This window comes from Aplosporella prunicola, assembly GCF_010093885.1.
Source record: "Aplosporella prunicola CBS 121167 unplaced genomic scaffold K452scaffold_2, whole genome shotgun sequence".
Classification (NCBI taxonomy): Eukaryota; Fungi; Ascomycota; class Dothideomycetes; order Botryosphaeriales; family Aplosporellaceae; genus Aplosporella; species Aplosporella prunicola.
Genome location: NW_022983530.1, coordinates 38,417 through 50,910, shown reverse-complemented (window position 1 = coordinate 50,910; position 12,494 = coordinate 38,417). Strand labels below are relative to the sequence as shown.

Below are 12,494 nucleotides of genomic sequence, written 5' to 3'. Positions count from 1 at the left end.
GGGGGATGATGGGGCGTGGTGGATTGGCTATGTCAGGTTGAGGTTTGTGGCGAGGAAGTTGTAGGTGGGTTGTGGGGTGGACTTTCGTTGTATTTTGTTTTCCTTTCGTTGGTCTGCAGGTGCATTGTGTGCTCTGTGTATGTCGCCGGTATCTTATAAGTTAATCAAGTTTGCGTATCAAACCCGCCGACCCGCTTTCTTGTTTCCGCATATTTCTTTTTATATTGTGGCTTTCTTCAGCAAGCCCAAGGTTATATCACATGTCAGATTTTGGCTTAGCCCAATATACCTCCTGGCAAGCCAGAATTCAAAGCTATGTACTATTATACAAATTTTTTAACCATACTTAGCTTAGCTAAGTTAGAACTAGACTTCTTTAAAGGATAAACTTTTATTTAGCTTTGCTTATCTTTATCAGCCACGTTGTCTATATTCAATACTTAGTCCTACAGCCTTATCCAGTAAGCCGCCATCAACACCGATAGCTGCCGTGTAACCCAACAGCGAAGCATGTGATACATTTAACAATTCAGCCTTGTTTAAAATCATTAGGCTGCCGCTGCGAGGCCTATTTATACTAAGCCGCTCCGCCCGGAGCCTCACTCACTCCCAGATCTAACATTCACCGCGAACAGAGATCTCAAAGTATCACCAAAAGCCATGACTTCACTAGCTGTAACCTTGGGCTCCAAAGCCGGAAGCCTGATATCCCTCGGAGTAGGGCTGAGCGATGTTGCGCTGCTCATAAAGCATGGTCGTACGGTCGGAAACTGGCTGCGAGCTGCCGACAACGATGCCGAACTAGTCGAGTCGATTAGAGAGTCTTTCGATGACATTCTCACAAGGCGCGGGCTTGTGGATCTGGCCAGAATGGAATCGTTGTGGGGAGGACAACTCCGTTTTATTTACAAGGGCGAAGTAAAAGACGGGTCAAACGCAGACTCCAAGAACTCCGACGCTCACCTGGAACGCTTTACATGGTTGATGGCATCCATCGTCACAGCGATTGATCTTTGTCTCCCTCCAAATGAGGTTGATGATGTTCTCAAGGATACAATTTTCAAAGCTCTGCGTGGAGAAGAGCAAGACGACCAGCTTCGCAGTTCTTTGGATCTCCAGCTTCACAACAACATAGCCTCATGGAGATCCGTTGGCAATGCTCACCAGTTGCTCCCTACTATCCACCGAGTGGTAGCAGAAGCAAGGCTTGATCTTCTAGGAGAACAAGCCGTTCCACAACTCAACAGAGCGGAAAAGCGGGAGCTGATACAGTTTCTCCTATGGCTGCTTGGGGGGGAAAACCATAACTTCAACGCGATCTCGGCCACCATATACTCAGTTGCACATGGGATTCGTGCCGCCGGCATTCACCTATGCGTCGGAGAAAACTTATCTATGGCGGAACAACCGACAGTCCGGTATGCCAAAGGGGATATCCTGGAGCTATACGAGTTCTCAGCTCCTATCACAAATGATGTGCACATCGTTGCTGCCCAACAAAACTGCTTTCCGGTCGGTGAGCCTAAGCAGATGATTGAGGCACTGCCTGTATCACGTACGGTCCGCAATGTTATGACCAAATACTGGGACAAAGGAGCCGAGGCTGCTCGGAAAGTTCGCCTTACTGTCAATCCTTTCGACCCGGCCGAGGTCTCATATCACATCCAGAGCTTTGATGAGTGCACTCATCGATATGAAAGCGCTACGATGTTTCTGGCTGAGGCCGTGTTCCCGGTAGACTCTGCGGCCGCTTTAGATGCGCTTGAGAGTTTGGTAATGACTTTAAGGCCGGAAGTTGCGAGTTGGCTCCGGAAAGCAACTGAGACTAAGCCCACACTGGAGCAGTACAAAAGCCCAAGCGAGGAGCAGCTTGCTGCACTTTGTTATTACCAGTCAATTGTGTTCGGCTACTACTACCAACTCGTTAGCCTTGTAGTCGATATGTCCTTGGTCCAGGAGAAAACCTATCTTCGAGCACTGTGGGGTCTCCAAGACTGCACCATGCTCCGAAATTGTCATAACATTGCCCGGTGGTATAGAGACATGAGGGGAAATATGGCTGCTTTCATATCTCGACCATCTTTGCTTTACTTGTTGGCGGTAATGTTCGCAGCCCAAACTCCTACCACTCCTTCTATGCCGGACGATCCATTGGTAGCAATCATGGGGCCGATATCTGTCGTCTCGCGATCCTTACTCAACGTATATGAGTCGCCAGAGGAGATCTCAAAGATTGCTGTTGCTTCACTGCCTATTATAAACCTAATGGCAGACCAAAGCGCCGAGCTCTTTGCAGTGACCACAGCCAGTGTCCTCGAATATTCGCCCATCAACGAGTACCAAACTAAAGAACTTGTCATCGGAAATTTTCCTACCGATTGGACTATACACCCAGTGCTTTCAGCCGACAAGACGGGATTGTTCAACCGGGTCGCTCTGGCAGCGCGATGCGCGGGTGTTTTGATTGGCACAATTGCACCCGACTTGGCTGATGCGACACTTATCTGGCGCCACGCGTCGAGCTTGAAGCTAAGGTCGAGCCGCCTTTCCGCAGTTGATAGAAGTGCTCTCCAGCGGCAGCCACGTCCACAGCCTTTACGAGGTATCGAGGTCCTCGACTCGGATTTCCGGAAAGGGCTTTTGCCTCGGTCGATGTGGGAAGTCATCCTCGTACAGAGTTATGGAAGTGCGACAATGAGGTACGCAGCGGTAGCTTTCTACGGCAATGGGCTGAGATATCGCAACATCGCCAACCTGGAACGGCGAGGAGAAGGGAGAAATGCCATGGTCGTAGCGCCGGATAGTCTCGCACAGGTTTTGGATATTCGGACTTGGTATGACCTTCGAAAAACGATTATTATTGCTTAGCTGGGGATTCTTCTCTTTCTCTCTCTCTCTCTCTCTATATATATATATATATATATTCTATTTCTATTCAGAGATACATCTGTTATGTTTAAATGGTAGAAATAATTTTCACGTAACTAGGGTATAGTATTTCTCTTACGAACTGGCGCGTAAGAGGCATATTAGCTACTAGGTACGCTACAACTTATAAGATAAGTAAACTAAAGATATTATTAATAAAACGAAGGTAATAAGAATTATACTTAACTACCGCCGGATACTCTAGATATACTATACTCTACTCCTTTAATTACTAATTTAATTCCTAATCTGTTAGAACACTTAGGCATTTCTTAACATAAGACTTCATACACAATTGAAACCCTGTCATAAAAAACGACTGCTCTAATATAAGGCTTGCTATCTTCATACTCGAACATATCAATACCAAAGGTCCTAAAATCCTTGTAAACTACATCTGAGCTTCCACCGAAAACAGTGTTACTAGCGGTGCCGTCTCAATCTAGTTCAACACTGAGCTTAGAACCACCTCAAGAGCTTGAAATTCACTTCCGGCTCAATAGATTCTGGAATCTCTTACGACTATAATAAATAGACAATGGAGAAGAGGGAGTGTAGCTAGGATTTGGCTATTAAGATGATAATATCGCTTGACTGTTTTGTGTTAGCTAAATCCGGTACTGGACAAGTGCAGTGAGCTTTGAACTGACTATGTGTGTTGCTTTGGGAGTGAATTAGTGCTGGAGTATAATAGTGAGTTTCGGTATCGTTGTTATTAGGCCGCTTTCATTGGTAATTTGCATACTTCAAGATAGAGGTCTTGAACTACTACGAAGTCCTCAACGCACTTCCAGCGCTCCTGCTCATTATCCAAAGCCCTATTTCCTCATCCTTGACTGACACAAATGCCTGATTCCTACTATTCTGTGCTTTTTCCCACAGCTTCTCCATCGGAAACTCATCTTCATGAAACCTCCTTGCCTCAAAGAAATTATTGACGAGTTGCTGCCACCGCACTCGCAAGAACCCCTCGTAGCCGTCACCTTTGCCTTCTGTTTCCGTGTAGTCCGGATCCACTGCCCAAACCCACATATCATCCACGTTTCCTCGACTCGTCTCCAGAACCACTTCAGTGACCTCATAATCCACGACCAAGACCACATTCTTGAGTATTCCCTCAGGCAAGCCATCCCTGATCTCACGGAACTTTTTTCTCAGACTGCCAAACTTGACCTCATTCCCAACGTTACCCGGCCACTCCGCTGAATGCAACTGCCGCCACGCTTCAATAGTCTCTCCCATGCCGACCGCTCCGGTTGCGAAAAGCAACGCCGCACCAACCCTGCACATGCAGTCTTCCCTTCTCCGCTCATCAATCTCAGGATCGATGAAGATGGCGAACCCCCACGCCTTTCCTTTTTCCTCCTCCCATAATCTCTTGACCCACTCCTTGGCATTAGGCCTAGCAAGTGCAGTCTCAGCTTCTTGCTGCTGACGCATCTGCCATCTTTCATTGGCACGTCTCCAAAATTCCGCACATGCATTCTCGATTGCCGCCTCTTCATTTTCTTCGTACAACGGCTGTCTCACTCTTTTCAACCGCTCCGTCGTCTCGGTCCAATGATCCATGGAAACAGCTGAAAGCGCTTCGTGAGCTCGCGCAGCGGCAAACCCGTCGGGTGTGATGTCGAGCCAATAGCGGGTTCTGAGCAGTTCTAGTTCCGAGTCTGTCAATTCGACTGGCGTTTTCGCTGCTCGACGAAACAATGCCGATCTGCTAAGACAGGACGACGACACGATAGCCTTGGCTTTGTCATCGGGGTCAGGGAAATCAAGAATTCGATAGCGGTCTTTGGTGCTGAGCGATACGGCAATGGTTGGCGAATTTTCTAGATCGGAGATGATTTGGCTGAGAGAATCGAAGTTGTCAAGGTTACGGACCACGCGGCTAAATGCTTGTATGAGGTGGTCCATTTTGAGGAGATTAAAGTCTGATGATGAAGTTGTGGTCGGTAAGAGGATTCTGGGTATTTGTACCTTTGAGTAGCGCCGCTGATGACTCATTACTCCTTAAAACGAAAGACATGTCATCCCAAGCTCTTCCGATGCTTTTCCAACATCCATACAACAGGAATGTGACCCTCCTCTCTTGCAATATTGACAGCATTCTCATACTGAACGTCCCCAAAATCACCACTTGTGATGTCAGCTCCATTGTCCAGAAGCAGCTGAACCATATCGATCCTTCCCTGTCTTGCAGCTTCCTCCAAAACTGTCAATCCGAACATCGTACCTTGAACATTTACATCAGCTCCCTCTTCTAGAAGTCGGCGCGCAACATTCAAATTTGACTCGATTGCTGCAGCTTGGAGTGCTGTTACTCCCCCAAATCCGGCTGGTGCAGCGTTGATGTCGGCACCTTCTTTGAGTAATAGCTCAACAATATCCAGTTTCCCAATCTCTGAAGCCCGTTGTAAAGCGGTGCGGCCACCTACGTTGTCTACGAACTCATTGACATCCACTCCAGCTTCAAGGAAATGTCTAACCATTTCCAGCCCGCCCTCAACTGCGTAACACAGTATTGGCTCAGCTTTGCTAGTAGTTTCCTCTTCGTCAAATGACGCCCTAATGCCGAGGATTGATGGGTTTTCTCGCAAAATCAGTTGAACCATCTCCATGTCTCCAGCTTGGACCGCAATTTGCAATGGAGTGAATCCGTTTGTCAATCTGGCAAGGGAAATATTCCAGCATTTGGCCTCGTAGTTAAGGTCAATGTCCACGGGTGCACCCTTTGCGAGAAGCACCTTTAGAATCTCTTTGTCGCCGTTTGAACAAGCTTGCAATACGATTTTAAACGCGCATGGAGATGAAACTGGAAGACCTATCTCAACGAGACGCATAGCCGTATCATGGTCTTTGTTGACCATTGCAATCAGAAGCGATTTGTGTCCGAGACATGGATTGCGTTTGTAAGCAGGAAGCGCATGCATCAGTAATGCGCCCTGAAGAACCTGATCGATTCCATGGCGGTTTTTAGTCCATATATGGTCTTCCAAGCGTTTCAGTATATCGACGTAGGCGCCGTTTTTGAGGAGAAGATCAGTGAGGTACTGATCTTCTGATGCGATATTTTCTGGAACCCAGAATGGTTCTTCCGGTGAGTAACTCGAAAGCCCGCCCTCTTCAATCAGAAAAGACACGGTCATCAGCCTAAGGTCAATATCGTTTACCAGAAAAGGTGAGTGAACGGCACAGAAGACAGGCGTGTGACCATCATAGTCCAAAGCATGCAGGTCTGCTCCTTTTCCTATAATGTCGCGAAGTAAATGTATGTCTCCTCGCTCTGCGGCGACGTGAAAGGCAATTTTAACCGCGATAGATGAATTGAGAGACAGGAAGTATTGGAAGATAGCATAATCATTGGCCGTTCTCATGGCTTGAGAGAGTGATCCGTCCCGGTCAAAGTCGGTGTCGGCACCATTTTGTACGAGAAATTTGACCATGTTGAGTCGATTCTTGTCGTGTACCCCTGATACTGCTAACTGCAGTGCATTCTTCGTTGGTTGCGGCGAGATCATGTTCTCATTGGATGAGCTGTCAGGTTCGACATATGCATTGATGTCTACACCTCTCTCAAGAAGCAACGAAGCCATATTGTAGTTTCCATAATATGCTGCGACTTGCAAAGGAGAGAGTGCCGTTTCGTCAGGAACGCTTAGTCTTTCGGTACACGCGCCCCAGTCCAATAGCCATTTTCCGATATCATCCTCATGGTATTTTATAGCAAGACTCAGGGGTGAATTTCCGTACGGACCAGCGATGTTTGGACTGGCTCTCCTTTCGAGAAGAAGCTTTACTTTTTCAAAACATTTGGACTGGACAGCAAGATAGACTAAACCGTATCCATTTTTATCGAAAGAAATCACGTCGGTAGATTGAAAAGAGTCCAGAATAGCCCTTAGGATTGAGACATTGCTATTTCGAACAACATATCGAAGAGCAGGTATTCCAACGGAGGCAAGGAGGCTGATTGGCTCATAGGATTCGTCTGGTAAATTTGCATCGTCGGTATCGACAATCCTTGACCAATTGACTTTTGCGAGCATTCCGCGAATTATATTGATGTCTTCGCAATTTATAGCGGCCCACAACGCATCATGGAAATAGGCCGATTCGCTTGAAACGAAGCGTTGTCTCTCCCTCAGCTTTAGTTTACCGAACTCTTTAAAAGTAGGGTTACTAGAATAGCACAAAGCTCCAATGAAAGAGAAGACATTGTGACTTCTGTCCAGTAACGCCTGCAAGTCGTCGATAAAAGCAGTATCTGTTTCTATTATTGATTTGAGGGAGGATCTGGTCCAGTATGCCCCGAGTTCCAAGAGGATCCTGAGCATGCGAAAGTCTCTATGCCTGGCAGCAATTTCCAAAGGGTAAGTGTCTTCTAGGAGTCTGTCGTTTGGATCGATGGCTAGAACTTCAATCATGAACTTGACAAGTTCAGTGTTGCCTTCTGACAGCGCAGCTCGAAAGGTCTCTCGAACAATAGATTGAACATTTGCGTTGTCGCTACAAAGTAGCCTTTGGAGCTTTATTGAAAGCATTGGATTCTTGGCCATTGATGTCATCGCCTCCATAAGAACTTCTCCGAATTTCGGGTTTTCGTTGATGCGATTAGATGCGCAGAACACAAGGGAAAAAAGACGTTGGAGGACATTTGATGGCACATCCATGAGCCTTATTGCAAGAGCTGACTCTTGGGTTCCAAATGGCACGAGGGCCTTGAGTTGTGTCTCATATACCGAAGTTGAGTCCGCTTCAAACAACGAACGTCTGTCATTTGGTCCCAAAGATGTCGCAGTAAAGGGGACCAGCAGCCTTTTAAATATGTCAACTGCAGTGTCATCAGCAAAAAAATAAAATATAATCAGTAAGCTATACTGACTGTGTTCTACCACTGCACGTTGAAATCCAAGCCACGGAAGATTATGGATGACGATTGTTCCGGTAGTCTTGGGGGACAATACTGATAGGTGTGGCGGGGTTATAATTTGACATCCCTCAGGTGTCGGAGTTCGCAGTGCAAGCCGTGCTAAAGTATTCCGTCAATCCCAATTAGTAATATAAGTTGTGGGTAGGTATACCTCTTTTAGCACTTTCAAATGCAGTTTCAAAGTATCTTCCAGTCTCTTTCTTGATCTTGTCTGGCTGGACCAGCATCCCGCTTATTCTCACTTCGCTTTCCTTGTCTTCTTCACGCTTACGTTTCGAAATGCGGCGTTCGATTGTCAACCACTCGTCGCGCTTCAAGTTTTTGCGGACTTTCCATTTCTTGAGCCGAGATGAAAGCTGTTGAGGACTACGCCTTGGTTAGCAGGACATTGCAGATAGTACAGTTTGCCGGTGCTTACCTAGGCGTGAAAGAATGTTGCTGCTTCAGGGTGCCGATGACTTGTTGGAGTGGAAGGTCCTCTCCCAAATAGAGCCGAATGATCTCTTCTTTCAGTGATTCCCACTGTTGCTCCATGTTGGCAAGTTTGGGGGAAGAAAAACAGCATAGTAAAGCAACGCGCGCCTGGCTTTATGGGTTTTTGTAGCCGACATTGGGGCAAGGTTGAAGATTTACAACACCTTCAGGGGCATGAAACCATGTAGGAGAGTTTGTTGATTGGTGACTTACGCGACATCAGACAGAAGTGACGTACAGGTCGGAAAACTGATTGGTCCAAACCGGAATTTTGTTCGGCTGACATGGCTGCGGTATAGGGAACAGAGTGTGCCTCAGCCTTGCATGAAGTTCCAGTCACGCCGTGCTCAACCCTGCGCGTAAGCACGCTGCGAACGAAACAGGGGGTAGATGAGAGAAAAGAAAAACAGAAAAAAGCCGGAGCAAGTAGACTTTCCAATATGCAAATTCGTATGCATAGGTATCGAAGAGAGCAAGAAGACTACACTTTCAACTGATGCATCGATCAGCAAGCTTTCCGACGGCGGCTCACCCCCATGCAAAAATGTACCTCGAGCATAACCCCAAACCCACCCCAAAGCCAGTGCCATTTAAACCAAACAGCCTACCACTTCTCCCCCTCCTCCAGTCTAAACACACCATTCTTACGCCTCTCCGCCGCCCACCTATCACACCACGTCTTCATCTTCTCCCTACTCTTCGCACTGCCCACATTCACAGTCGGAACCACGCGCTCGATCCGCAACCCGCAACAAAACCTCGTCAGCTCCGCAAAGCTGCTATGCTCCGAATACGGCACCGCGAAGTAGGACGCCTGGCGCGTGCTCCCCCGCTGCGGCACCAGGTCCTTCATCGCGAAGCGCGAGCGCCACGCCGGCGCCCGCAGCACCGCCGACACCTGCGGGCTGTCTGTCTGCCGCCCCGCCGGCCCGCGGTACGACCACCCTGAGGGCCGGAAGCCAACCGCGCGCGCAAACGCCCCGCCTTGCGACGTCAGGTAGTCGGCGAGTGTGTCGCCGCGGATCTCGAACAGCGGCGTCATGTGCACTTGTGCGGCGCGGGGGTCGGTAGTCAATAGTTCCGAGAGCTCGGGGTCTTCGAGCATTGCGCAGATTCGCTGCTTGGCTGGTGGGGCGTAGATCTTACTGTTGAGCGCGCGGGCGATGCCTAGGCAGATGCGCTCTTTGCCAATGCTGTACGTGCCGACCACCACGAGGAGTTTGCCGCGAGCTGTCTCGGTGTCTGTCGTCGATGGCTCCGAATCCTTATGCACAAAGTTGACCATGCCTTTGCCTGCCCGTTCGCGCTTCATCTGCTCCCAGCTGTCCGTTTCGTCGATGCGTTCCTTGTTGAGGCTGACGCACATGTCTGCACATGCTTTGATGACATCTTCTTGGCTGGGGAACGCATACTTTGGGTCCAAGTACGTCGTATCGAGATAGCAAACGTCAATCTTTTGCTGTCGCGTTTTCCCCGATACCGCGTCCATGACATCCGGCCGGAGCAGCGGGTGCTCGATGTGGGCTCTGCATGCTCTGAAATCTCCACAGTGCAGTATTCGCTGCGTCTTCGGGTTCTTGCCACTTCCAATCGCCTTTTCGAAAAGGAAGAGCGAACTGCCAGGGCAGTGGTTTGCCGGAATCATCGTCACATTGGCTCCACCCGTACCTGGCACTTCCGTCTCCTGCTCCCAGTCGAGGGCGACCACCCACTTTGGATCCACGCGGAGCTGCTGGAGGACGAGATTTGCCGTGACTTTGCTGCAGTAGATGGGACCATGTTTCCATGACGCGGTAAGGCCGACGTAATGATCGCTGTGGAAGTGACTCAGGAAGTAGGCGTTGCAGCCTTTGACAGCTCCATACCGAAACGCATCGACGCAGATGAAGAAACCGGGTAGGATCTTGTAGAACGGGCAGGTCCGCTGGTATGATGGCTTCCCGCGGGCGGCGTGTTCTGCCGCTGCCGCATTGGCCCAAGCAGCGTCTTCGGCATGACCTGACATCAACTTGGTAAACGCCGAACCGGTAGAGCTCTCTCCCACAGTGAACGGATTCTTCTGTGCCGGTTTTGGTGGTCGTTGGAAACGATGGGGACTTGATGCTGTCGTAGCTTCTGCAGCATTGTTCGTGGGTAAAGGCGTAGGGTTTCCGTCCAAACAATTGTTGACATGAACCGATGCATCCTTTTCTGATATCCCGTCGAGGTTCGCGTTGCAAATCGGACAGATCGGTGCGTCAGTGACCATCGTTGTGCTACTCGCGCCCGGTTCGGCCTTCACATCATCTGCGTCAATATCCTCCAAATCAAACTCTGCCATCTCAAGTCTCTTCTGTTCTTGTGCCCACACCCTCGCATCTAGCTCTTCTCCCTCGTCAAACTCGTCAAAGTCTTCGATTCCTTCAAAATCAGCAAAGCCATCATCGGCAAAGCTGGTGGGTTCATGTTTTAGTGGCGGAGGATCCTTTGTTTCTAAGTGGTTGGAGTCTTCACCGACCTCTTCTGCTGAATTTGCTTCGTTCTTGAGCGGTGGCTCGGCATTTGTTTGCGACTGGCTCTTGGGTGACGATTTATGTAGTGGCGGCGTCTCATCCTCGCTGTCCGAATCCTCGAAAAAAGGGCCAGAAGGACGCTTAACTGATTTCTTTTCTTCCATAGGCTGGGTAACTTCTGGCGGCGGAGGGGAGCACGCCTTCTCCGGTTCCTTGGGGCTGTCCTCAGATGCATCGCTGATCTTCCTCCTCTTGTTGCTACCACTGCTCTCATTGAAGCGATCGTCCGCTATACCATCCTCGGAACCCTGCTTATCTTCCCAGCCTGCCGGCTCCTCTTCATCATCGTCAATCGTGATGCTCGCTGCAGCCCGTGCCTTGCCTCTATCCTCCAAAAAGAGTCCCGGATCATCGACGACCGGCCCGTCCGTTTTCTTGAAGAAGCTGAGTATGCTCGCATTCGGCTTGACTTTTGATCTCGGTATGCCGCCCTTGCTGCTCTTGCTGAAGTCGAGCTTCGTCTGTTTCGGTTTCTGAGACGATCGCCACGGTCTTGGAGTCATTGTCTTCGTAGCCATTGGCTTGGGCGCAGGAAGCGGGGGTTGCGCTTGAGCAGTTCGTGGGCTGGCGGCTGGTGGCGAAGGAGGACGGCCGACAGATGGAGCAAGTCGTTGCGACGGAGGCTTGTGGATGTTTTCGCGTGGGTTTCTGAACATGCTCTGCTCTCACTGGCTAATACATCACCAGAGGCAAGTGGGGAGTGGTCGGTGTGGAATGCAGGTCGGAGGTGGCGCGCGGAACGCTCGGACTTTCGGCGCGTGGACGCGTCGCGCGATCATGCTTTTCGATTTTGAGGCGTTTGGACGTCACCTGTGCTACAACAACATCATCACCCTCTAGCTGAAACGACAAGCTAGAAAGACCTTGGTTATGGTTCCTACATGACCACTCTTCAGGAAACACGACTGCTCACCATCAGAAACCGGGCGGACGAATGACATCTGCCGCGGCAATTCGGGCAAGAGGTCGTGTGCTCTGTTACTGAACACAGCTGACGTTGGAATCGCTTCAAATTGGCGATAAGTAATAAAAATGTATGTTGTAAGTCAGACCAATCAAGATTGCTCAAGCATCGCTTGATTGTTTTTCTATTGCGTCTCTTAGCTCGTCACACGTTCTATTTTAAGTCATACCGTTCCTCTTATTCCGTCTGCAAACATTTCATTCTTCATCCATATCTCATCACGTGACAACACTCCACAGGGCCTTGTGGAACTCGATCACCAAGGCTGAGAGAAACGCTTGATCAATGGGTACTCAGCTGAATGACGCAACGACTCGAACACCAAGAGAGGTGACGGGAGTAGCGTCTAGTACGAAAAGTCTGCCGTCTAAAGACCGCCTCAAAAGGATGCCTACCGCCAGAGGAGCCTGATCTCTCCTGATTCTACCAAACGACCCTATCCCAAGGCGATGAGGCTCCGATAAGCAGTGGGGAGGCATCATGAGACTAACATGGAAGACTTTTTCCAATGTAACCCTGTACCACTAGATATCCCGGCCATTCTGGATATCCCGGGCGCTATCAGCGTGATCCAACAAGCCCCACAAACTAGCACTGCTAGGCTGCGTTTGTTCCGGCCGCAAAAAAGCAATCGGGAACAGAACCA

General features: G+C 49.3%; 4 protein-coding genes across 4 annotated transcripts; 1 reads left to right on the top strand and 3 right to left on the bottom strand.

Moving 5' to 3' along the window:
- Positions 1 to 660: 660 nt before the first annotated feature.
- K452DRAFT_304413 (uncharacterized protein) lies at positions 661 to 2,868 on the top strand (the record flags this gene model as incomplete). Its single annotated transcript, XM_033542817.1, has 1 exon — positions 661 to 2,868. One exon carries the CDS (start codon positions 661 to 663, stop codon positions 2,866 to 2,868), a length of 2,208 nt encoding a protein of 735 aa, XP_033402145.1.
- Positions 2,869 to 3,641: 773 nt separating this feature from the next.
- On the bottom strand, positions 3,642 to 4,848 carry K452DRAFT_282607 (uncharacterized protein). The gene has a single exon (XM_033539614.1). The coding sequence runs from the start codon at positions 4,840 to 4,842 to the stop codon at positions 3,697 to 3,699; it is 1,146 nt and encodes a 381-aa protein (XP_033402144.1). The 5' UTR covers positions 4,843 to 4,848; the 3' UTR covers positions 3,642 to 3,696.
- Positions 4,849 to 4,955: 107 nt separating this feature from the next.
- Positions 4,956 to 5,540, bottom strand: K452DRAFT_218771 (uncharacterized protein; the record flags this gene model as incomplete). Its single annotated transcript, XM_033536378.1, has 1 exon — positions 4,956 to 5,540. One exon carries the CDS (start codon positions 5,538 to 5,540, stop codon positions 4,956 to 4,958), a length of 585 nt encoding a protein of 194 aa, XP_033402143.1.
- Positions 5,541 to 8,672: 3,132 nt separating this feature from the next.
- Positions 8,673 to 11,834, bottom strand: K452DRAFT_282605 (uncharacterized protein). The gene has a single exon (XM_033539613.1). The coding sequence runs from the start codon at positions 11,538 to 11,540 to the stop codon at positions 8,937 to 8,939; it is 2,604 nt and encodes an 867-aa protein (XP_033402142.1). The 5' UTR covers positions 11,541 to 11,834; the 3' UTR covers positions 8,673 to 8,936.
- Between the last annotated feature and the right edge of the window lie 660 nt (positions 11,835 to 12,494).

Bases quoted from the DNA above. Each gene is read 5' to 3' on its own strand.
- K452DRAFT_282607 (XM_033539614.1), bottom strand. From the start codon at position 4,842: ATGGACCACCTCATACAAGCATTTAGCCGCGTGGTCCGTAACCTTGAC.
- K452DRAFT_282605 (XM_033539613.1), bottom strand. From the start codon at position 11,540: ATGTTCAGAAACCCACGCGAAAACATCCACAAGCCTCCGTCGCAACGA.